The sequence below is a fragment of the Pongo abelii genome, chromosome 18 (genome assembly GCF_028885655.2).
Source record: "Pongo abelii isolate AG06213 chromosome 18, NHGRI_mPonAbe1-v2.0_pri, whole genome shotgun sequence".
In the NCBI taxonomy this organism is placed as follows: domain Eukaryota; kingdom Metazoa; phylum Chordata; class Mammalia; order Primates; family Hominidae; genus Pongo; species Pongo abelii.
The window spans coordinates 89,256,597-89,282,028 of record NC_072003.2 but is presented as its reverse complement, the minus strand read 5'-3'; the positions used below and the strand labels follow the sequence as shown (position 1 = coordinate 89,282,028).

The following is a 25,432-nucleotide window of genomic DNA, read 5'->3' as shown; positions in this document are numbered from 1 at the left end:
GGGAGCAGAATTTCATCTTTCCAATCAGTTCTTGCTTTTCTCCAGCGCAACGACAGACACCATCTCCAGAAAGCAACTAAACACTCACGTGCACACGTTTGCAGAGTGCTATTTTAAAATAAAGGCAAGCTCACCAGACAGTCCTGGCCACTGAGGAGGCCCAGCCAGCCCAGATCCAGCGGCAGAACAGGCAGGCTGGCGGCGGGCTCGAGGCCACGGTGTTCCTCGGCAAAGGTGGACTCCAGCACAGACACACAAACGGGCCTCCGTGGGTGAAAACGATGCCCTTTCACACAGGCCGTAACCATGGGGTGCTTCCTGGGCCCAGAGCCCCTATCTCGCCTCATGCAGGCACGCGCTGCCATCACTCCGCCTTGAGGAGGAATGGGAGCAAGAAGCTGGGGCCTGCTCATCAGCACGGTGCGGGATGGAGAGGGAACCAGAGGAGGGAAGAGCTTCACCCTCTGCAGAGCTCCGGGCGTGGACACAGTGTCCCGTGCTGCCTAGATCACTATGGATGTTTCTGTTTGGAACACAGGCCGCGAGACGAACGGGTTGGGAAGGCTTAGACATCTGGGAGTGCGCGGGGCTGCAAAACAGCAGAACCCCAGAGCCAGTGCTCTAGGGGTGCCTTAGAGGCAGATGGCCTGAGAGCCGGGCACAAGGGGGAGGGGCAGGAGGAAGGGCGGGGATACCTGGAGGACCAGCAATGTGTGGCATCCTAGTGTAAAGAGCGGGGCCTGCCTGTGAAAAAGTTTAGCATCCAGGCCGGGCGTGGTGGCTCACGCCTGTATTCCCAGCACTTTGGGAGGCCGAGGTGGGCGGATCACGAAGTCAGGAGATCGAGACCATCCTGGCTAACACAGTGAAACCCCGTCTCCACTAAAAATAAAAAAAATTAGCCAGGTGTGGTGGCGGGCGCCTGTAGTCCTAGCTACTGGGGAGGCTGAGGCAGGAGAATGGCGTGAACCCGGGAGGCAGAGCTTGCAGTGAGCTGAGATCCCACCACTGCACTCCAGCCTGGGCAACAGAGTTAAGACTCCATCTCAAAAAAAAAAAAAAAAGAAAAAGAAAAAGAAAAAAGCTTCTAAGCAGTTACAAAGTCTTCAGAATAAAGATTAGAAAGTCTCTTCTAGTCATTTTTTTCCTAATCTTAGCTTGGAAATAAGAAGTATTACTATTTGTGTGCTAAGATAATATTATTCATCTTCCTAAATATGGTTTAGTTTGTTGTTGGTTTTTTTCAAAGTTGTTTTACACACCTACTGCCCATATTCAGTTTGTGTGAGAGAGTGGGTACTGAAGACCCAAGGTTACAGGTTGAGAAATTCAACTGGTGTAAAAAACTGAGACTAAAATGCCAACAAGTGAGATGTGGATGTTTTTCTATTTATATTTACAGGGAGAAATAAATATGCATCTTTTAATGTATTTACGTATCACTTAAGTCCCAGAGAAAGGCTGGGTTGGCCACCTTTGAGGAGACAGCTGGCCTGATGTCTCAGCTGACTCAGAAGCACCACAAGGATGGCAGAGAAAGTTCAAGGTAATAGATTTTTCTTAAACCTTCAGGAGACAGCAAGTCATAAACCTCATTCACCTTCATGAGACAGGGTTATGAACAGAAAACAAAGATCGTATCAAATAAAAAATGAACTGGACCATAGGCGGGTACCGCCCCCTAAGGTCAACACAGTGCCCTGCCTGAACTTTGAACCCCAGCCAGGAACTGCTGCCAGGACTGTGAGGACCAGGAAGGGGCCACTCCACCCAGGGATGGAGGTGGAGAGAATCAGATCACTGCTCTGAGGACGCCTTGCACAGCACCAACAGGAAGCAGGCGGCTGGGCTCCCACACAGCTCGGACAAATGAGCTCTGGATTCTAACCACCGGCAAACCACTTATCACTGTGTGCCTCGGTTTCCTCATCTTTACAGTCAGAGGGTCAGACCAACCAGGCTGCCTATTTACAGTCAGAGGGTCAGAACAACCAGGCTGCCTACGGCCCCCTCCTGCTCTGCACTCATCTCCACGAATGGGGTGAAGTCCAGGCACCCTTTCACAGAGGCTCTGTGAGCATGCAGCCTCCTGGGCCCCATGCACCTGCCGTCTCAGCCCACCCTCTGGGCGGCAGTCGGCACAGCCCTGAGGGACGCCACACTGAATCTGAACGCTGCCACTGTCTGAGTGCCCGCGCAAGCCTGCGCCTCGGGTTTCTCCAGAGGGAGTAAAACCTCAGGGCCTGCTCTTGCTGTCACCTGTGTGGGATACTGCAAATGGCAGGAGTGTGGAGGCAGCTGGGGGGTGGGGGAGGGGGGGCTCCAGGATGAGCAGGACCTGGTGAAGGAACAAGGAAGGGCCCTTGGGTGGGGCACAGCACACCCTGCCCCGCGTGGCTCTGTCGCTTGCTTCTGTCTGGCCTTGCCCTGGCCCTTCCTGGTCCTCCACAGAGGCCTGCTCATGCAAACCCACAGTTCTCAGGCCTGGAGAGAGTGTGGCAAACACACAGCCTGCCTCTGCCCCCCGCCCCCGGCAGGGTACCAGCTTTTGGAGTGATATCACATGCTCCAAGCCAGCACTCCAGCTCTCCAGGGAAGAAATCACTTTCGATTTTTTGTAAAGGGTAAATAATCACTTAAGCTCACCATTCTCACTAACTTCAAGTATCTTTCTAGGGCTTAATTGTTGGTTCTGGTTGATGGTTAAGAATAGAAACACCAAGCAGGTCGTCCCCCCAACTTTACACACCCCTTCCTCTCCCAGTTAAATCCAGGAATTTAGTGTCAGTTCAGACGCCAAGTGAGGCACAGGCCCCCACCTCCCACCCAGGAGAAAATGCCCCAAGGGGACGCTTCTGTCTCCTTTCCTGCTGAAGGCAGGGGAGGAGTCGCCCCAGCAAAGGCCCAGCTCCGTGCTCCCTGAGCCACCGGCCCAAGTCCCTCTCCCGGAGGAAGCCAGGCCACCGGGGAGCAGCCCGCCCCGTGCTTGGAGAGGCGTCAGGTGGGGGGGTCCGGGAGAGGAACGTCCAGAGCAGGGGAGGGAGAGGAAGGAGGGAGAGAAGGAGGGAGGAAAGAAGGAGGGAAGGAGAGACGGAGGTGGGAGGGAGGGAGCTCCGGGTCCCGCAGAAAGGGGGGTCTCCCGCTCCAGAACCGGTCGCAGCCTCTCCGCCGGGACAACCCCCACCCAGGGGGCGGGACGGACGCCCCAGACCGCGGTCCCCGCCGGCTGCCCCGCCCCCGGCCTCACCCGCGGCCTCGGGCTCCCGCGCCCCGACCGAGCCGTCCCCGCGCAGCAGGAGGTCCCCGGTATCCCGCAGGCGCCGGCCCGGCGAGCCCCGCAGCCCGCGGCAGCCCTGGAAGCACACGGCCCACGCCTGCTCCTCGTTGAGCGGCTGCTCGTAGGCCTTCAGCACCTCCTCCAGGGACAGCTCCCAGGGCTCCGGCCGCCCCGCGCCCGCCGCGTCGCCGCCGCAGCTGCCCGCCCGGGCCATGGCGGGGCCGTCATCGCCTCCCGCGCGCCGGGCCCGCGTCCATGCAGCCGCGCCTTCCGCCGCGCAGGGTCAGCCTGGCCGCCCCGCCCCGCGCGAGCGCCTCAGGTTGGAGGCGGGGCGGCGACGGGGGCGGGGCGCGGAGGGGTGAGGAGGGGGAGGGACGTGGGAGGGGCGGGGAGTGGAGGGCGCGCGGGGAGAGGCCCGGAGGGGGAGGGGGAGGGGGACGGCGAGGCGCGGGCAGGTGCGGACAGGCTGGGGCTCAGGGCTGGGGACGCGGGGGCGCGGGACCGAGGCCGGGGTGCGAACCCCTCCAGGGTGCTGGGCAGGACCGGGGTGAGGGTTGGGGGGTGCAGACATGGGCCAGGGCCCGCGCGCTCGGACTCGCGATGACACCCCCGACGCTCCCCCGCAGACCCAGACGGCCGATGCCCACAAAAGCCCAGGCCAGCATCCAGCCGGGGACACTGCGGTGACCGCGGGGGGCCTGGGAGGTTTGCCGCTGGGAACGTGGGAGGGAGCCGGGAGGAGCTGAGCAGACAAAGCCCGCAGTGGCCTCCCCGAGCCCCGGGCAAGGTGACCTCCGGGGGTTGTCGCAGGGTGGCTGGGGTGAGGGCGACTCCCCGCATCCGGCCTTCAGGTATGAAGCCCTTAATAAATGCCTCTGCCTAGCAGGGAATGTGCCTGCAGTGAGGTCTCTAGGGTGTCCGTGAAAAATAAACACACACACGGTTGGCCAGTGATGGCGTGCATCGCATTTGGGGCGTGTTTGTGTCTTCAGGCCGGGTCACTCCTGGAGACTGGATGTTTGCCTGATGGACGCAAGGGGAGCTCGGTTGGGGCTCATCCCCAGGCCTCTTCATAGCTGTGCCAGATCTGAATAACTGGGCAAGAAAATGCAGTTGGGGCATAAACGGTCCCAAGCCTGGGTGCTGCCAGTACCACCCGGGGTCATGAAATGCAGATTCCTGGGCTCCAGGGCTGGAGATTCTGATGCAGGTCAGAGGTGAAACTTGGGGCACTTGAAGTTCCCTGGTCACCCAGGAGCTCTAGACCTGCCTGGACAACAGTGAGATCCCATCCCAGAAAAGAAGTTCCACAATGATTTTTTTTTTCTTAGAGACAAGGTCTCACCCAGGCTGAAGTGCAACAGTACAATCGTAGCTCACTAGAACCTCAAATTCTTGGGCTCAAGTGATCCTCCCACCTCAGCTTCCTGAGTAGATGGGACTAAAGGCATGAACCACCACGCCCAGCTGATTTTTTTTATTTTTTGTAGATATGGGATCTCACCATGTTGCCCAGGCTGGTCTTGAATTCCTGGGCTCAAGCAGTCCAGCCACCTTGGTCTCCCAAAGTACTGGGATTACAAGCGTGAGCAACCACGCCCAGTCCAGCCGGACTTTTCTTTTCTTTTCCTTTCTTTTTATTTTTTTGAGAAGTTTTGCTCTTATTGCCCAGGCTGGAGTGCAGTGGCGCGACCTTGGCTCACTGCAACCTCTACCTCCCGGATTCAAGCGATTCTCCTGCCTCAGCCTCAAAGTAGCTGGAATTACAGGCGCCTGCCACCACGCCCGGATAATTTTTTGGGTGGTTTCGCCATGTTGGCCAGGCTGGTCTCAAAATCCTGACCTTAGGTGATCCCCCTGCCTCAGCCTCCCAAGGTGCTGGGGTTACAGGCATGAGCCACGTCGCCCGGTCCAGCTGGACTTTTCATCTGTAAGCAGAAAGGAGTCTGATGACGACAAATTGTGCCTAAAGTTTGTTTGTTTGTTTTGAGACAGAGTCTCGCTCTGTCGCCCAGGCTAGAGTGCAGTGACGCAATCTCGGCTCACTGCAAGCTCCGCCTCCCAGGTTTACGTCATTCTCCTGCCTCAGCCTCCTGAGTAGCTGGGACTACAGGCGCCTGCCACCACGCCCAGCTAATTTTTTGTATTTTTTTAGTAGAGACGGGGTTTCACTGTATTAGCCAGGATGGTCTCGATATCCTGACCTCATGATCCACCCGCATCGGCCTCTCAAAGTGCTGGGATTACAGGCGTGAGCCACTGTGCCCAGCCATGCCTAAAGTTTTTATAATCAATAGCGGGGCAACATTCACATCTTTCTTTGGTTCCCCAAGCTAAAACACAACCAAAAGTAACAGGAGTGGGCTGGACACGGTGGCTCATGCCTGTAATCCCAGCACTTTGGGAGGCCGAGGCAACCCGAGGTCTTGAACCCAGGAGTTCGAGACCTGCCTGGGCAACATGAGACCCTATCGCTAAAAAACTTTAAAAACAATAGCCAGGTGTGGTGGTGTGTGCTGGTGGTCCCAGCTACTTGGGAGGGTAAGGCAGGAGGACCACTTGAGCCTGGGAAGTCGAGGCTGCAGTGCGCTGTGATTGCACCACTGCGCTCCAGCCTGGGAGGTCGAGGCTGCAGTGCACTGTGATTGCACCACTGCGCTCCAGCCTGGGAGGTCGAGGCTGCAGTGCGCTGTGATTGCACCACTGCGCTCCAGCCTGGGAGGTCGAGGCTGCAGTGCGCTGTGATTGCACCACTGCGCTCCAGCCTGGGAGGTCGAGGCTGCAGTGCGCTGTGATTGCACCACTGCGCTCCAGCCTGGGAGGTCGAGGCTGCAGTGCGCTGTGATTGCACCACTGCGCTCCAGCCTGGGTGACAGTGAGGCCCCGTCTCTAGTAAATAGATGCATAAAGACTAATAGGTACACTGGGGTTTTGCAGAAGGAAAATTGGAGATGAGTGGGGTGGGGATGGGGTGCCATGCCCTGAATACCGTGTACCACAAACCTGGCACTCAAGCAGATCTCCCCTCCTGATCTGTCCCTGCCGCCCCCAGCATGGGTACCAACGATGGATAAGTTAGGAATTTGAAGTTCTGGCTTAGAAGAACAACATCAGAAAACCTTCCATGAGGCATCTTATTACACAGGAGCAGCAGTCTCTACATTCGTGGTAACCAAAGTCCCTGGCCCAAACACTGCCAGTTGTGTGATGATGGGGAATTGTTCTCTGCTGACGTCTGAGGCTGATCCTTGGGCCCACACACAGGGTGGTTTCTTCCTTCAGAATGCATGGGGATAAAGACTTCCATTTGCAGCCGAGCACAGTGGCTCACTCCTATAATCCCAGCACTTTGGGAGGCCGAGGCGGACAGATCACGAGGTCAAGAGATCGAGACCATCCTGGCTAACACGGTGAAACCCCATCTCTACTAAAAAATACAAAAAATTAGCCGGGAGTGGTGGCGGGCGCCTGTAGTTCCAGCTACTCAGGAGGCTGAAGCAGGAGAATGGCGTGAGCCCAGGAGGCAAAGCTTGCAGTGAGCCGAGATCGCGCCACTGCACTCCAGCCTGGGCGACAGAGCGAGACTCCGTCTCAAAAAAAAAAAGGCTTCCATTTGCAACACTCCACTGAGTAGGTCTCACCGCTTCTTGCCAGAAGTCAAGGTGGGGGACGTTGCTCTCACCATGACTGGCCACCACCCCAGAGCACTCTTCGGACTTGCAGCCTCATCACTGCCACAGTGCAGCACTGGCCGGGGACAATTGAGCAGAAGATGGTAATTACCCTAATGGGAAGCTGGCTGGGGCACAAGAGGACCTTCTTTCTTACTCAAAGGGCCTCACGGGCCGGGCGCGGTGGCTCACGCCTGTAATCCCAGCACTTTGGGAGGCCAAGGTGGGTGGATCACGAGGTCAGGAGATCGAGACCATCCTGGCTAACACGGTGAAACCCCATCTCTACTAAAAATACAAAAAATTAGCCGGGTGTGGTGGCAGGCGCCTGTAGTCCCAGCTACTCGGGAGGCTGAGGCAGGAGAAAGGCATGAACCTGGGAGGCGGAGGTTGCAGTGAGCCGAGATCGCGCCACTGCACTCCAGCCTGGGCGACAGAGCGAGACTCTGTCTCAAAAAAATAAATAAAAAATAAAAATAAAAATACAAAAATTAGCTGGGCCTGGTGGCGCGTGCCTGTAGTCCCAGCTACTCAAGAGGCCGAGGCAGGAGAATCGCTTGAACCCAGGAGGCGGAGGTTGCACTGAGCCGAGATTGCACCACTGCATTCCAGCCTGGTGACACAGTGAAACTCCGTCTCAAAAAACAAACAAACAAAAAAAGGGACTCAACGAGAAGCATTGTAGAGATTGATGTAGGTCAGTCATTAAGTCAGCTTGGAAAGCTTTAGAGCAGAGGTGTCCAATCTTTTGGCTTCCCTGGACCACACTGGAAGACGAATTGTCTTGAGCCACACATAAAATACACCACCAATAGCTCTGTGCATAAATCTCACAATGTTTTAAGAAAGTTTAAGAGTTTGTGTTGGGCTGCATTCAAAGCTTTCCTGGGCTGCATGCAGCCCGCAGGCCACGGGTTGGACAAACGTGCTTTAGACCAAGGCCATTTCTACAGTTATGGATTGCCTACATCTACAAACATGCTCCTTATCCTTCATTTCCAGTAGATTAGGAAATCCTGGGAGAGGGAAATTATCAGTAACTGGGCTGCTCCGCTTGGGGACAAACTAGAGACATTTAGTGTGACGATTAATCCACCAGTGCTTGGGGCTGGATAATCACTTTATCAAGTTATCACATTAGCAGAAACACCCCCAAAATGTTTATCTTATGGTACAAGCTGCTCATTCATGCCAATTTACCAGGCACTGGTAAATTCTTATGCCTGGGGAAAGAGCAGGGCAACCCCAGGTAGGTGCCTGCCCCTCTGATCTTACAGGCAGAGCAACGGTACACAAGGAAACAAAGACCAGCACAGCAGGTGGGGAAGGGCTCCAGGTGCCGACGTCAATCAGGAACCCACTGGTCATGTTTGCTTTTTCCCATGCTCTGTGTTTGGTGCTTTCAATAATATCAGACGGAGCCCTTTGACGGGCTGTAAATCGTCTCCACACCATGGCAGTGCACTCAGAGGGGCTGTGTGGCTGATGACTGCAGTTGGCCACAGATTAAAAAGCTCTAGGAATTATACCTCTCAGCATCTTTACAGACAGAGCCTACAAGATCTCAACTGTAGGTTCCTGGAGGCTGAGAAGGTAAGTTGGCGCTGGTTCCCCAGGTGTTCTGTGGCTCTAATTACACAGAGAATTCCAGGGTTCTTCATTTCAAGAGACAAGTGCAGGGCCCCAGGGTCCAAGGTGGCATAGCAAGAGCCCTGAGTGCCTTGGGACAGAAGTCAGAGCAAGTCAGACACAAAGTCAACTTCAGGTCAAAGGCCTCCTCCACCATCTAGACACAGGCAGAGCCACTTCACCTGTTGCCAGTGGAGTGCAGAGGTTTCTTTGGCCATGCCTTACTCATTCCATTTCAGACTCAAAAACAAGGTCGGCTCCTCCCGAGGGATTCTGTGCACACTGTACGGGTGAGCAGCCCGGCCTCCTGCACCCCCGAGGCCCCTGAATACTCTCTTTGTCACGGTCCGTGCAGCCAGGCGGGGTCAGAGCTCAGGGGCCCAGGAGGAAAAGCAGACATCTGAGAGCCCTGGTTTTGTGCTTTATTTTAGGGTAACTATGCAGGCCGTGGATCCCAAGGGGTGCAAGATTGAGCCAGACTGGGCTTGATCTCTGAAAGGGAACTCAGGACAGATCTGAGGGAAGGCTTCCGGCCCGGGGTGCCCCAGGGTTTCTAGGCTGGTGACCGAAAAGACACAGAGGCTGAGCATGGCTGAACCCAGACACCGCGAGGGATCCAGACCATGCGGCGGAATGTGTGGCCATGGGGAGGTCCCAGAGCAGAGACAGAGGAAGCCCTGGACAGCAGGCGGGCTGGGTCAGCGAGCAGGACCCGTGCGGTATGGTGAAGAGAGACACTCATGCTGCGATTCGGGGTCAGGCAATGAGAGGAATACTCAAGGCCCTGTCTGCTTCCTATTGAGGGCGGTCAGAGTTATTTACACATGTTGAATTTGTTTCTCTTTTGAACAGATAAAGCAAGGTGGTTAAAAATGAGTGGGTCCTGGCTGGGCGCGGTGGCTCACACCTGTAATCCCAACACTTGGGGAGGTTGAGGCGGGTGGATCACCTGAGGTTGGGAGTTGGGAGTTTGAGACCAGCCTGACCAACATGGAGAAACTCCATCTCTACTAAAAATACAAAATTAGTCAGGCATGGTGGCACAGGGCTGTAATCCCAGCTACTTGGGAAGCTGAGGCAGGAGAATCTCTCGAACCCGGGAGGTGGAGGTTGCGGTGAGCCGACATCTTACCATTGCACTCTAGCCTGGATGACAAGAGTGAAACTCTGTGTCTCAAAAAAAAAAAAAAAAAAAACCAAGAATGAGACACGCTGAGATGTGTCACTTAGACACTAGTTCCTGTGTGAACATGGGGTTGACAAGCTCCTCCCCACATGTGACAGCAAACATCGTCTCAGATGGTGAAAGCACCTCCAGTGCCTGCCCAGGGGCCTGAACATTGTAAGATGAGAGAAATAGGCTGGGCGTGGCACCTCACACCTGTCGTCCCAGCACTTTAGGAGGCTGAGGCAGGAGGACCATGGGCCTGGGAGGCGGAGGTTGTAGTGAGATGAGACTGCGCCACTCTAGCCTTGGTGGCAGAGTGAGACCCTGTCTCAAAAAAAAAAAAAAGTCCAGGCACGGTGGCTCACGCCTGTAATCCCAGCACTTTGGGAGGCCGAGGCGGGCGGATCACCTGAGGTCAGGAGTTTGAGACCATCCTGGCCAACATGGCGAAACACTGTCTCTACTAAAAATACAAAAATTACACGGGCATGGTGGCAGGCACCTGTAATCCCAGCTAGTCAGGAGGCTGAGGCGGGAGAATCGCTTGAACCTGGAAGGCAGTGGTTGCAGTGAGCCAAGATCATGCCACTGCAGTCCAGCCTGGGCGACAGAGTGAGACTCCATCTTAAAAAAAAAAAAAAAGAATGCAGAAGTTCCTCACAACTGATGGGCATAATTCTCTCCACACTGCTCAGTGACAAGGCAGAGGCAGAACAGGCCATTATAAAAGATGTGCCACATCAAAGGACAGATGAACTTTTCTTTTCTTTTCTTTTTTGAGATGGAGTTTTGCTCTTGTTGCCCAGGCTGGAGTGCAGTGGCATGATCTCAGTTCACTGCAAGCTCTGCCTCCCAGGCTGAAGCGATTCTCCTGTCTCAGCCTCCCAAGTAGCTGGGATTACAGGTGCCCGCCACCACAGCCGGCTCATTTTTTGTATTTTTAGTAGAGACCAGGTTTCTCCATGTTGGGGAGGCTGGTCTCAAACTCCTGACTTCAGGTAATCTGCCCACCTTGGCCTCCCAAAGTGCTGGGATTACAGGTGCGAGCCGCCATACCCAGCTTTTTTTTTTTTTTTTTTTGAGACAGAGTCTCGCTCTCTCACCCAGGCTGGAGTTGGCATGATCTCAGCTCATTGCAACCTCCATCTCCTGGGTTCAAGCGATTCTCCAGTCTCAGCCTCCCAAGTAGCTGCAATTACAGGCACTCGCCACCACGCCCGGCTAATTTTGTATTTTTAGTAGAGATGGGGTTTCATGACGTTGGCCAGGCCAAATTCGAACTCCTGACCTCAGGTGATCTACCCACCTCAGCCTCCCAAAGCACTGGGATTACAGTCACGAGCCACCCCACTTGTCCTAGACAGAAAATTATCTTTTTTTTTTTTTGAGACAGAGTCTCGCTCTGTTGCCCAGGCTGGAGTGCAGTGGCACGATCTCGGCTCACTGCAAGCTCCGCCTCCTGGGTTCAAGCAATTCTCCTGCCTCAGCCTCCTGAGTAGCTGGAATTACATACACCCGCCACCACACTCGGCTAATTTTTGTAGTTTTGGTAGAGATGGGGTTTCACCATGTTGTCCAGACTGGTCTCGAACTCCTGATCTCAAGTGATCCGCCTGCCTCAGCCTCCCAAAGTGCTGGGATTATAGGCGTGAGCCACTGCACTGGGCCAAGACAGAGTTTTGCTCTAGTTGCCCAGGATGGAGTGCAGTGGTGCAATCTTGGTTTACTGCAACCTCCGCCTCCTGGGTTCAAGTGATTCTCCTGCCTCAGCCTCCCGAGTAGCTAGGATTACAGGCATGCACCACCATGCCTGGCTGATTTTGTACTTTTAGTAGAGACGGGGTTTCCCCATGTTCGTCAGGCTGGTCTTGAACTCCCAACCTCAGGTGATCCACCTGCCTTGGCCTCCCAAAGTGCTGGGATTACAGGCATGAGCCACCACACCTGGTCAATTTTTGTATTTTTAGTAGAGTTGAGATTTCACCATGTTGGCCAGGCTAGTCTCAAACTCCTGACCTCAGGTGATCCACTGGCCTCAGCCCCCCAAAATGCCGGGATTACAAGTGTGAGCCACCGTGCGCACCGCCCCTGCCTTTTTTTTTTTTTTTTTGAGACAGGGTATCACTCTGTCATCCAGGCTGGAGTGCAGTGGCGTGATAGTGGTTCCCTGCAGCCTCAGCCTCCTGGGCTCAAGTGATCCTCTCACCTTAGCCTCCCAAGTAGCTGGGACTATGTAGGGTCCAGCCCTACAGGGCTTGGCGGGTGTTCTCCCCATGTACGGAGAAGAGAGATTGTAATAAATAAAGACACAAGACAAAGAGATAAAGAGAAAACAGCTGGGCCCGGGGGACCACTACCATCAAGACGCGGAGACTGGTAGTGGCCCCGAACGGCTGGGCTCTTTGATATCTATTGCATACATGACAAGGGGGCAGCGTAAGGAAGGTGAATCTTCTAAGTGATTGACAAGGTGAAGCATGTCACGTGATTACAGGATAGGGGGCCCTTCCTTTTTAGGTAGCTGAAGCAGAGAGAGAAAGCAGCATACGACAGCATTTTCTTCTCTGCACTTATAAGAAAGATCAAAGACTTTAAGACTTTCACTATTTCTTCTACTGCTATCTACTACGAACTTCAAAGAAGAACCAGGAGTACTGGAGGAGCAAGAAAAGTGAACAAGGAGCGTGACCACTGAAGCACCACAGGGAGGGGTTAGGCCTCCGGATGACTGCACACAGGCCTGGATAATATCCAGCCTCCCACAAGAAGCTGGTGGAGCAGAGTGTTCCCTGACTCCTCCAAGGAAAGGAGACTCGCTTTCACGGTCTGCTAAGTAACGGGTGCCTTCCCAGACACTGGTGTTACCGCTTCACCAAGGAGCCCTCAAGCAGCCCTTATGCGGGCGTGACAGAAGGTTCACCTCTTGCCTTCTATTCACTTCTCACAGTGTCCCTTCAGCACCTGACCCTATACCCACCGGTTATTCCTAGGTTATATTAGTAATGCAACAAAGAGTAATATTAAAAGCTAATGATTAATGTTTATAATAATTGATAACTGTCCATGATCATCTGTATATCTAATTTGTATTATGACTGTTCTTATTTGAACGATTTTATTATACTGAAACAGTTTGTGCCTTCGGTCTCTTGCCTTGGCACCTGGGTAATCCTCCGCCCACAGGACTACAGGCTTCTGTCACCACACTGGGCAATACAAAAAATACAAAAAATATTTTACATTTTTTGTAGAGATGGGGTCTTGCCATATTGCCCAGGCTGGAATTCTTACCTTTGCTACTGTAGTTAACGTATCTTTTTTCTCCGGCCATCTTCACGGTTTTCTCTCTGATTTCCACAGTTTGAATACAGTGCATGTGTGAGGCAGGGGCTCATATTTATCAAGTTTTGTGTGTGCTCTGAGCTCAGGTCTGCATTTTGTTGTCTTTCATTATTTTGGGAGAATTGTTAGTAATTTTCTCTTCAAACATTTTTTCCGATTTGTTCTTTCTTCTTCTTTTGGGAGTCCTATTACATGCATATTATATCATTTAATGTTTTCCCACAGTTCTTGGATGCTTTTTTTTAAAAAAAACTTTTTCTTCTTTGTTTTCCAATGTGGGTAATTCCTATTTTTCTCAGCTGTGTTGATCCTACTGCTGCCCCATCAGAAGCATTACCTGTTATCAGCGTTCTTCCTTTCTTACAATTTGATGAGTTTCCTCCTCATGCATATTGTTCACCTTTCATACAAGAGACCTCCACATATTAATCACAGTTATTTTAAATTTCCAGCCTGTTTCAATTTCTCGGTCACCTCTGAGTCTAGTCCTGTTAATTGCTTTGTGTTATTTTTTTGTTTTTGAAACAGGGTCTTGCTTTGTTGCCCAGGCTGGAGTGCAGCGGCGCGATCTCAGGCTGTTCCCTGAGTTCACACCATCGCCCTCGACCAGCAGATTGCAAAGTGTCCGAGTCGGGCCGTGCAGGAGTCTTCGAGGGGGTTTCATGGACTCCGAATTCTCATTCCTGCTCCATCCCCAGCTCATGAATCCAAGGCCCCACTCTGTGCCTCGGCTCTTCGTTTGTGGCGCTGAACGTCGTCTAAGCAATCTACACAATAAAGGCGCCTTCCGAGAACGCGGCCCTTGGGCTGAATCCCTTCGGTGGTTCCAAGGCCACTGCCAGAGGATGGGGATGGGTCTCTGGGGCCTCTACTTCCCCAGGGCTTTGAGGCACATTAGCTTCCCCTAGGTACTTGCATTTACGAATTCTTATGTTTGGTTTTGTTTTGAGGCAGTCTCGCTCTGCCGCCCAGTCTGGTTAAAAGACAGGGTCTCGGCCGGGTGCGACGGCTCACGCCTGTAATCCCAGCACTTTGGGAGGCCGAGGCGGGCGGATCACCTGAGGTCCGGAGTTCGAGACTAGCCTGGGCCAACATGGCGAAACGCTGTCTCTACTAAAAATAACAAAAATCATCCAGGCGTGGTGGCGCGCACCTGTAATCCCAGCTACTTGGGAGGCTGAGGCAGGAGAATCACCTGAACCCAGGAGGCAGACGTTGCAGTGAGCCGAGATCGCGCCGCTGCACTCCAGCCTGGGCGACAGAGGGAGACTCTGTCTCAAAAAAAGGAAAAAAAAAAGAAAAGAAAGAAAAGTGATGGGGTCTCGCTCTGTTGCCCAGGTTGGTCTGGAATTCCTGGGCTCAAGCGATCCTCCAGCCTCGGCCTCCCAAAGCGCTGGGACCACAGGCGCGGCCACCGCGCGGTCTCCGGCTGCCGAAACGCCGCCCTACGGGGGAACCCTTCGGCCCCCGGGAGGAACAGCGGCTGCCCGGAGCTCAGAGGCGCGCGCGGCTTTGCGCTCCCCGCGGGGCTCTGAGCCTGCTTCGGCTTGGTTGGCCAGGTGGTCTCTTCAGGACCAACCCCAGTCATTCCCGGCAGGAACCACGCCTGAGGGGCCTCAGTCTGCCCGCGCGAGACGCCCATCGCGGCGGCAAAAGCAAACCCAAGCAGGACCTCACCGCGCGCAGGCGCCTCCCCCACGACCAACATGGCCACGACGCAAGGCCTCGACCTGAGGGGCGTGGCCTGGCCGCCGCCAGCCAACGGGCGTGCGCGCCTGGCCGCAGCCAATAGGAACGCAGCGCGGGCTCGGGCTCAGGGAGCCGCCGCCGGGGCTGTAGGCGCTAAGGCCATGTCCGACTCGCGGGTCCCGAACTCCGCCTCGGGCCAGGGCCCAGGGGGTCGCCGGAGGTCCTGGGCCGAGCTCCTGGGTAGGTGGGCGCGGCAGGTCGCGGGAGTGGGCGGCGCCCGGCCCGGGACGGTTTCGCCGGTTCCCCGATCCCTTCCCGCCCGAGCCTCCGCCGGTCGGATCCCCGGACGCCGCGCCCGGGGGGCTGTGCGGGGTGGGCGCCTGGCTGGGGCGGCGCGGCTGCCTCGGACCCAGCCCCGACCCGGCCCCTCCTGCGCCTGGGCGGACGCCCCCGGCCCCTGCCCGCGGGGCGCCCCCTTCTTTCCCGAACGCCGCCCCCGTCCACCGCCCTGTCAGAGCCAGGCCTGGGGTACGCGGCCTGGGGCTCCCCTCAGCGCAGAGGCCGCCCCTCGCCAGCCGTCCCCGGGCTCCCCTGCCTCGGGCCCTCCTGGGCCGTCTTCCCCGGCGTCCGCGCTGGGGCCGTTTCCGTTAGTTTCCCGAGACCTGCGCCCCGGGGAGGAGCCCCAGCCCCTCTTTGGGAGGGTGTCGCTGGTGGGTTTCTCCGCGGCGTCCACCTGCGCGTCGGGCCGGGGACCCCGTGTGTAAACTGTGCTGTGATGGTTTCGAACCGACTTCTCTCCGTAGCGGGCAGGGTCAAGAGGCAAAAATATAATCCTGAAAGGGCACAGAAATTAAAGGAATCAGCTGTGCGCCTCCTGCGACGCCATCAGGACCTGAATGCCCTTTTGCTTGAGGTAAGAGGAAGCTGGTGTCCGTCTACGGGCAGATTTAGGTTCGGGGTTTTTGAGTCCAGCCACGGCACAGCTTTCCTAAGAAAACACCCGAGGCGGCGGGCGCGGTGGCCTGGCCCGCAGAGGGGAGGATCGCCTGAGACCAGGAGTTCTGGACCAACCTGGGCAACGGGGTGAGACCCCGCCTTTTTTATTAAAAACAAAACAACAACAACAAGAAAACAGGCCAGGCGCAGTGGCTCAGGGCTGTAATCCCAGCATTTGGGGAGGCCGAGGCGGGTGGATCACTCGAGGTCAGGAGTTCGAGACCAGCCTGGCCAACATGGTGAAACCCCGCCTCTACTAAAAATACAAAAATTAGCTGGGTGTGGTAGCGCACGGCTTTAATCCCAGCTACTCGGGAGCCTGAGGCAGGAGAATTGCTTGAACCTGGACCCGGGAGGCAGAAGTTGCAGCGAGCCGAGATCACACCACTTGGAATCCAGTCTGGGTTACAGAGTGAGTTTGTCTCACACACACACAAAAAAAAAGCCGGGCGTGGTGGCTCACGCCTGTAATCCTAGCACTTTGGGAGGCCGAAGTGGGTAGATCACTTGAGGTCAGGAGTTCGAGGCCAGCCTGACCAACATGGTGAAACCCCGTCTCTACTTAAAATACAAAAACTACCTGGGCGTGGTAGCAGGTGCCTGTAATCCCAGCTGCTCAGGAGGCTGAGGCAGGAGAATCCCTTGAACCTGGGAGGCGGAGGTTGCAGTGAGCGAGATCCTGCCATTGCACTGCAGCCTGGGCGACAGAGTGAGACTCCCTCTCAAAAAAAAAAAAAAAAAAAAAAAGGAAAATAGCCCAGTAGGGAAACATAACTTACAAATACAGCTTGTGTTTATGCACAGAGCTTGAATTTTTATTTTTTTATTTTTTTTATTTTTTTATTTTTTTTGAGACGAAGTCTCACACTGTCGCCCGGGCTGGTGTGCAGTGGGGTGATCTCGGCTCACTGCAGCCTCCACCTCCCGGGTTTAAGCGATTCTCCTGCCTCAGCCTCCTGAGGGGCTGGGACTACAGGTGTGCCCCACCATGCCCTGCTACTTTTTGTATTTTTAGTAGAGACAGGGTTTCACTATGTTGGCCAGGCTGGCTCGAACTCCTAACCTCGTGATCTGCCCACCTCGGCCTCCCAGAGTGCTGGGATTACAGGCGTGAGCCACCGCGCCTGGCCTGGAGCTTGAATTTTTTAAATGGAGTTTGTTGTGTTTTGGATTCTAGGTAGAAGGTCCACTGTGTAAAAAATTGTCTCTCAGCAAAGTGATTGACTGTGACAGTTCTGAGGCTTGTGCTAATCATTCTAGTTCATTTATAGGTAAGTTATAGCTTCATTTTCTCTATTTTGAATTGCAGAAGAGTTTTTATATAGTAACCATGGTTTGCTAAATTAAGTAGAAATGTAAATTTCCTCAGGCGATGGGTTTCCACTGGTGTGTGTAGTCGCAAAGTCTATGTGATGTTTGTGTGACTTGCTCTTGGGCTTATGATGCTGTGTTTAAAAACAGCGTCTGACTCAACCTGCGACTCAGAAGCAGTAGGACCCAGAATGTCTCTTGGAAAAACATGGGATATAGCAACAACAGGGATGTGCCCCTCGCTCATGGAAGTGGTGAGACAGGTTGTGGTGTGCCCAGGAGAGTAGATGGGAAAACAATTTTCTAGGTACCTCTTTCTCCCCCCAGTTTGAGAGTGGGAGATAGGGAAAGTTCTGGGTCAACAACAGTAGGTTATTTTCTGATCCTTCATGTCTTTGTTATGTGATGACTTGTTTCTATTAAAATAACCTTCAGTGATAGCGCTCCTTTGACAATTGGTCACTGAATGTCATTGGCAAATGATACGGATTTTCACGGCCATGATTGTATTTGAATTTCACAAATTGCATATTATCATTCCAAGGAACCAAGCTCAGCCACACAGATAAACCTTTAATTCATTAATTTTTGAGTTTGTTTTTTTCTGCTAAAGATATAGTTAGTACATGCACGCGCGCGCACACACGCACATGCACACACACACACACACACAGTAAAAGCCTTGTAGATAAAAAACTTTCACATGGAGATACATTGGAAACAAATGACTAGAAATTGGCATTGTTGGCTGGGCACAGTGGCTGACGCCTGTAATCGCGCACTTTGGGAGGCTGAGGTGTGCGAATCACCTGAGGTCAGGATTTGAGACGATCCTGGTCAACATGGTGAAACCCTGTCTCTACTAAAAAACACAAAAATTAGCCGGGTGTAGTGGTGGGTGCCTGTAGTCCCAGCTACTCAGGAGGCTGAGGCAGGAGGATTGCTTGAACCTGGGAGGCAGAGGTTGCAGTGAGCCGAGACCCCTCCATTGCACTCCAGCCTGGGCAACAAGAGCAAAACTCTGTCTCAAAAAAGAAAATGGCATTGTCTACTTTTTTTTTTTTTTTTTTTAATAGACAGGGTCTCACTCTGTTGTCTGGACTGGAGTGCCGTGGTGCAATCACGGCTCACTGCAGTCTTGACCTCCTGGGCTCAAGTGATTCTCCCACCCCAGCCTCTTGAGTAGCTGGGACTACAGGTGTACGCCACCATGCCTGGCTAATTTTTTCGTACAGACAAGATTTTGCCATATTGCCCAGGCTGGTCTCAAACTCTTGAGCTCAAGCAATCCGTTTACCTCAGCCACCCAAGGTATTAGGATTGCAGGCGTGAGCCACTGTGCCCCATCTGTCTACTTTTCTACTGAGAATTTCACCAGCAGTTGATGATTTCGTGTACTACAATTTTAAGCTCCTATAACTATTGTAAATTTTTTTTTTTTTTTTTTTTTGAGACGAAGTCTTGCTCTGTTGCCCAGGCTGGAGTGCAATGGCGCCATCTCGGCTCACTACAAACTCCGCCTCCTGGGTTCAAGCAATTCTCCTGCCTCAGCCTCCCATGTAGCTGGGATTACAGGTGCCCGTTGAGGCACCCAGCTAATTTTTGTATTTTTAGTCGAGGCGGGGTTTCACCATCTTGGCCAGGCTGGTCTCGAACTCCTGACCTCGTGATCCACCTGCCTCGGCCTCCTGTAGTGCTGGGATTACAGGCATGAGCCACCGTAATCAGCCTGTAAATGTTTTTACTTATGTATTGATAATGTGTTTTTAGAGCCAGTACATTACAATAACAGGCACGTACTGCAGTTACCAGTTTTTTTTTGTTTTGTTTTTTGTTTTTTTGAGATGGAGTATTGCTCTTGTTGCCCAGGCTGGAGTGCAATGGTGTGATCTCGACTCACCGCAACCTCTGCCTCCCTAGTTAAAGTGATTCTCCTGCCTCAGCCTCCTGAGTAGCTGGGATTACAGGCATGCACCACCATGCCTGGCTAATTTTGTATTTTTAGTAGAGATAGGGTTTCACCATGTTGGTCAGGCTGGTCTCAAACTCCCAACCTCAGGTGATCCATCCGCCTTTGCCTCCCAAAGTGCTGGGATTACAGGAGTGAGCCACTGAGCCTGGCCTCCAGTTTTTTTTGTTTTATTTTGTTTTGTTTTTTGTTTTTTTGAGATGAAGTCTGGCTCTGTCGCCCAGACTGCAGTGCAGTGGCCTGATCTCGGCTCACTGCAAACTCCACCTCCTGGGTTCACGCCATTCTCCGCCTCAGCCCCCCGAGTAGCTGGGACTACAGGCTCCCGTCACCAAACCTGGCTAATTTTGTTTTTGTGTTTTTAGTAGAGACAGGGTTTCACCGTGTTAGCCAGGATGGTCTTGATCTCCTGACCTTGTAATCCACCCGCCTCAGCCTCCCAAAGTGCTGGGATTACAGGCATGAGCCACCGTGCCCGGCCCAAGTTTTTTAAACAATTAATTTTGGCTCACGTGGTGGCTCACACTTGTAATCCCAGCAGTTTGGGAGACCGAGGTGGGCGGATTAATGAGGTTGGGAGTTAGAGACCAGCCTAGCCAACACAGTGAAACCCCATCTCTACTAAAAATACAGAAAATTAACTGGGCGTAGTGACGCATGCCTGTAATCCCAGCTACTTGGGAGGCTGAGGCAGGAGAATCGCTTGAACCTGAGAGGCGGAGGTTGCAGTGAGCTGAGATGGTGCCGTTGCACTTCAGTCTGGGCGACAGTACAAGACACGTGTCCATCACAAAAAAATAAAACAAAAAAAATTAATTTTGGAAGGCAAATAAATCAGAAAATGGTTTCTTGGCTTTGCCTGCTTCCAGGTTGCCCACTGTTTCTCACTTTATTGAACACAGACCAGTGGCTGGGTTGCTCAGGAGAATGGTGGCTGCCTGCAGGCTGTTAGTGAGGTTCCACTTGGTGGCCTGCGGACTGAGCACAGCTGTGACTGCACCTGCCCAGTGGTGCATGGCAGAGTGTTGGGAAATCCCTGCCTAATTTTATCACAACCATCAATGTGAGTCAACAGGAGCAGACTTATCCCTGAAGTAATTAGAAAACAATGTAATTGAAAGAGCCTGCTGGAGTTCTCAATTTATTGTGCTCCTTTGTGAAAAGATGATAAAGTTTTTAGTCAGAATATATTTCTTTATCTTGCTCCTTTTGTGTCATGGGAAACGTAACAAATACGAATGTATAAGTCTGGGTTCAGGTGTTGCCACCAGTTTTATTGTGAGCTGCTTGGGTCATCATATTCTAATTTTTTTCTCATGTTTTTCCCTTTGCATCTATTCTCCCCCTTTAAAAGGCAATTTTTTTTTGTACTGAATCTTAAAATAAGGCATTTTAAACAGCAAGTCTTTGGTTTTAGATTTTGTCTCATGTGTTAAGAGAAAGCTATGGTTTTGTTTTGTGTTTAAGGCTCTGCTTTGCAGGATCAAGCCTCAAGGCTGGGGGTTCCCGTGGGTATTCTCTCAGCCGGGATGGTTGCCTCTAGCGTGGGACAGATCTGCACGGCTCCAGCGGAGACCAGTCACCCTGTGCTGCTGACTGTGGAGCAGAGAGTAAGACACCAGCAAAGAAGAGGATACCTGCCCTTTGTTACTTTTAAGCTGGTTGGGAAAATAGGACATTGCTTTAATATTGTTTCAGGTAATTTGTCTGTTTTTAAAAAAATGTAATCTCTCTTTTCAGAAGAAGCTGTCTTCCCTGTTAGAGTTTGCTCAGTATTTATTGGCACACAGTATGTTCTCCCGTCTTTCCTTCTGTCAAGAATTATGGAAAATACAGGTAAATTTGAGATTGCAAATCGGACTCTCCAGTGTTCCAGGCAATGTTCTGTTGATCTGCATGGAGGCAACAGAGTACCTGGGTTTTCTTGGGAATTCTCCAAGCTTCTCATTAGTTACAGAGAGTGGATGAAAAAGGGTTTAGAAATCATCTGTGAATTGGAAAGAAGTACCTTCAGTTGCCATTTTTGTCACTATTCACCTATCATTAGTAATATTTATTAGAATAGAATATATTAAAAAACACATTTAGCCTTCTTGGGTATATTAGTATGGAGAATTTTCCAGGGTAGTATAGTAAACTATTAAAAAAAAGTATGTAATTTTTTTTTCAGAGACAGGGTCTTGCCTTGTTGCCCAGGGTGGTCTTTTTTTTTTTTTTTTTTGAGACGAAGTCTCGCTCTGTCACGCAGGCTGGAGTGCAGTGGCGTGATCTTGGCTCACTGCAAGCTCCGCCTCCCAGGTTCACGCTATTCTCCTGCCTCAGCCTCCCGAGTAGCTGGGACTGCAGGCGCCTGCCACCACGCCCGGCTAATTTTTTGTATTTTTTAGTAGAGACGGGGTTTCACCGTGTTAGCCAGGATGGTCTCGATCTCCTGACCTTGTGATCCACCTGCCTCGGCCTCCCAAAGTGCTGGGATTACAGGCGTGAGCCACCGCGCCCAGCCTAGGCTGGTCTTAAACTCCTGGTCTCAAGCATTTTTACAGGGCAGTATAGTAAACTAAAAAAAAAAAAAAAAAAGTATATCATTTTTTTTCAGAGACAGGGTCTTGCTATATTGCCCAGGCTGGTCTTGGACTCCTGGCCTCAAGCAGTCTTCCCTCTTGGGCCTCCCAAAGTGCTGAGATTACAGAGATGAGCCATCATGCCCAACCTAATGATAAGATATACAAAATGATTCTTACCTGCTCTTTTTTGAAGCATTTTGAACTTAGTAGGATTATAGAGTTTTGATGAATGGAAAGAATGCAAAATGTTTAGTGGTACTAAACAAAATTAGCAAATACTTAGAAAAAGCAAAGAACCAAGGTGATCGTTTATTCATGTTTTCTTCCCCATTCTTTTTTTCTTCTTTTTCTTTTTTTTTTTTTTTTTTTGAGACGGAGTCTCGTTCTCTCGCCCAGGCTGGATTGCAGTGGCGCCATCTCGGCTCACTGCGAGTTCCGCCTCCCAGGTTCAAGCGATTGTCCTGCCTCAGCCTCCTGAGTAACTGGGACTACAGGTGCCCAGCACCACACCCAGCTAATTTTTTGTATTTTTAGTAGAGACAGGGTTTCACCGTGTTAGCCAGGATGGTCTCGATCTCCTGACCTCATGATCTGCCCGCCTTGGCCTCCCAAAGTGCTGGGATTACAAGTGTGAGCCACTATGCCCAGGGTTTATTTTTATTTTTGAGACAGTATTGCTCTGCCGCCCAGCCTGGAGTGCAGTGGAGCGATCTTAGCTCACTGCAACCTCTGCCTCCCAGGTTCAAGCGATTGTCCTGCCTCAGCCTCCTGAGTAACTGGGACTACAGGCGCCCAGCACCACACTTGGCTAATTTTTTGTATTTTTAGTAGAGACAGGGTTTCACCGTGTTAGCCAGGATGGTCTCGGTCTCCTGACCTCGTGATCTACCCACCTCGGCCTCCCAAAGTGCTGGGATTATAAGTGTGAGCCACTGTGCCTGGCGTTTATTTTTATTTTTGAGACAGAGTATTGCTCTGCCGCCCAGGCTGGAGTGCAGTGGAGCGATCTTGGGTCACTGCAACGTCTGCCTCCCAGGTTCAAGCGATTGTCCTGCCTCAGCCCCCTGAGTAGCTGGGATTACAGGCACGTGCCACCATGCCCAGTTAATTTTTGTATCTTTTTTTTTTTTTTTTTTTTTTGAGATGGGGTTTTGCTCTTGTTGCCAGGCTGGAGTGCAATGGTGCTATCTTGGCTTACTGCAACGTCCGCCTCCCGGGTTCACGCCATTCTCCCGCCTCAGCCTCCCGAGTAGCTGGGATTACAGGCATGTGCCACCATGCCTGTAATTTTTTGTAGTTTTAGTAGAGATGGGGTTTCTCCATGTTGGTCAGGCTAGTCTCGAACTCCTAACCTCAGATGATCTGCCCACCTCGGCCTCCCAAAGTGCTGGGATTACAGGCGTGAGCCACTGCACCCGGCCCAGTTTTTGTATCTTTAGTAGAGATGAGGTTTCACCATGTTGGCCAGGCTGGTCTTCAATTCCTGACCTCAGATGATCTGCCCATCTCGGCCTCCCAAGTGCTGGGATTACAGGTGTGAGCCACTGTGTCTGGCCTTTCCCATTCTTTTATCCAGCATACATTATAGAATTCATTAGATTTTTCAGTTATTGCTTTGGTCCCTGCCCTCATTATCATCTAGCTGGGGAAACAAGCCACTAAATCCACAAGAAGTGTGATGATACAGGTGCTCACAGATTTGCGAAGAAGATGATGGACATGCATATCAGATTGGAGAGTTAGGAAAGCCTTCCTGCACGGACTGTGAAGAGAGCAAATTAGGGGCCGGGCACAGTGGCTTACACCTGTAATCCCAGCACTTTGGGAGGCGAGGCGGGCGGATCATGAGGTCAGGAGATCGAGACCATCCTGGCTAACACGGTGAAACCCCGTCTCTACTAAAAAATAGAGAAAATTAGCTGGGCGTGGTGGCGGCACCTGTAGTCCCAGCTACTCGGGAGGCTGAGGCAGGAGAATGGCGTGAACCCGGGAGGCGGAGCTTGCAGTGACTCGAGATCGCGCCACTGCACTCCAGCCTGGACGACAGAGCGAGACTCCGTCTCAAAAAAAAAAAAAATAGAGTGTGAGTTATAGGGGATGAGAAGGGGAGGCTGCAGGGAGACCAGGGCAGTGTGACGGGCACAGTGTTCGCATTGAGTGGCTGAAGCAAATCCTGTTTTATCAAATGGTAGAGGGTTGAGTGAGAAAGACAAGGGACACGCACAGGGCACACTGAAGCCTGATCTTTGTCCTGGCAGCTAGGAGGAGCCAGTGAAAGCTTCTGAAGGAGAGACTGTCGTGTCAGGTGTGTGTAATACTGTGTTGGCTACATTGTGGAGAAAGGGTTGGAAGTTGGCTACACTGGAGCCCTGGCCTGGAGCTGGTCAGAGCCAGTGCCGAAGCAGTAGGAAGAGGGAAGTGGAGAAAGGGCTGGAAGTAGGCTACACTGAGTAGGAAGAGAGAAGGAAGAGAAGCAAGTGTTGGGCAACGGTGTGTGGGTGCCCAAAGGCCAGGGAGTTTGAAAACCAGTACAGCTTTGTAAAAAAAGATGTGTTTCAGGCTCTAATTTTTGCTTGAGGTTAGTTTTCAATACGGTATGGTTGTTAAGAACCTAAGCTGAACATTTTGTAGGAAAATGCATTCATAAAGGACTCATAATGCTGGGTTTTTGTTTTTGTTTTTGTTTGTTTGTTTGTTTTTCAGAGTTCTTTGTTGCTTGAAGCGGTGTGGCATCTTCACGTACAAGGCATTGTGAGCCTGCAAGAGCTGCTGGAAAGGTAGCGTGCTAACGATGATTCAGTGTTACTGTTTTTGCAATCTAGTCTAGTATACATTATATTTCAAAGCCCAAAATCAGACGGGTTTGATTTTTGGCTTTGAAATATAATTTATACTAGACTAGATTGCATTGCATATTTATACTAGACCTGGAGGAACTATTGCTTTATTATTTCAAGAGAACGTTTATGGTGTTTTTTTGTTTTTTGTTTTTTTTTTTTGAGATGGAGTGTCGCTCTTGTTGCCCAGGCTGGAGTGCAGTGGCACGATCTCGGCTCACTGCAACCTCCACCTCCTGGGTTCAAGCAATTCTCCTGCCTCAGCCTCCCAAGTCGCTGGGATTATAGGCGCCCGCCCCCACACCCAGCTAATTTTTGTTATTATTATTTGTTTATTTTTTTATTTTTTAGGGACAGAGTCTCGTTCTGTCACCCAGGCTGGAGTGCAGTGATGTGATGTCGGCTCCCTGCAGGCTCCATCTCCCGGGTTGATGCCATTCTCCTGCCTCAGCTTCCCAAGTAGCTGGGACTACAGGCATCTGCCACCATGCCCGGCTAATTTTTGTATTTTTAGTAGAGACTGGGTTTCACCGTGTTAGCCAGGATGGTCTCGATCTCCTGACTTGGTGATCCGCCCGCCTCGGCCTCCCAAAGTGCTGGGATTACAGGCATGAGCCACTGTGCCCGGCAATTTTTGTTATTTTTAGTAGAGATGGGGTTTCACCATGTTAGCCAGGCTGGTGTCGAACTCCTGACCTCAGGTGATCCCCTTGCCTCGGCCTTCCAAAGTGCTGGGATTACAGGCATGAGTCACCTCGCCTGGGCTTTTTTTTTCTTTTTGAGACAGAGACCTGCTCTGTCACCAGGCTGGAGTGCAGTGGTGTGATCTGGGCTCGCTGCAACCTCCACCTCCCGGATTCAAGCAATTCTGCCCCAGCCTCCTGAGTAGCTGGGACTATAGGCGCGTGCCACCACACCCAGCTAATTTTTGTATTTTTAGTAGAGATGAGGTTTCACCATGTTGGCCAGGATGATCTTG

General features: G+C 52.2%; 2 protein-coding genes across 22 annotated transcripts in view; one reads left to right on the top strand and one right to left on the bottom strand.

Annotated features, from left to right (window-relative positions):
* The window catches only part of SPIRE2 (spire type actin nucleation factor 2), a 50,983-nt gene extending 36,185 nt beyond the window's left edge, over positions 1–14,798 (bottom strand). The window contains exon 1 of one of the 4 annotated variants that reach the window (XM_024234032.3): positions 13,037–14,798. In XM_024234032.3, the coding sequence (XP_024089800.2) occupies positions 13,037–13,121 (85 nt within the window). In that variant the 5' untranslated portion in view covers positions 13,122–14,798. Of the gene's footprint in view, positions 1–3,247; positions 3,568–13,036 lie in introns of those variants that run through there. The other 3 variants (XM_024234031.3, XM_054534377.2, XM_054534376.2) reach the window with 3 other exon arrangements.
* An 88-nt stretch (positions 14,799–14,886) lies between these two features.
* FANCA (FA complementation group A) overlaps positions 14,887–25,432 on the top strand; it is an 80,073-nt gene continuing 69,527 nt past the window's right edge. For 15 of the 18 annotated variants that reach the window (XR_008514759.1, XR_008514760.1, XR_008514762.1 and 12 more), the window contains exons 1-6: positions 14,896–15,016; positions 15,580–15,689; positions 16,950–17,043; positions 20,520–20,662; positions 20,793–20,888; positions 24,320–24,393. Coding sequence is in view for 14 of the 18 variants with exons in the window: in XM_054534359.2 (XP_054390334.1) it covers positions 14,938–15,016; positions 15,580–15,689; positions 16,950–17,043; positions 20,520–20,662; positions 20,793–20,888; positions 24,320–24,393 (596 nt within the window). In the remaining 4 variants the exon portion in view is untranslated. Of the gene's footprint in view, positions 15,017–15,579; positions 15,690–16,949; positions 17,044–20,519; positions 20,751–20,792; positions 20,889–24,319; positions 24,394–25,432 lie in introns of those variants that run through there. The other 3 variants (XM_024233418.3, XM_054534363.2, XM_024233420.3) reach the window with 3 other exon arrangements.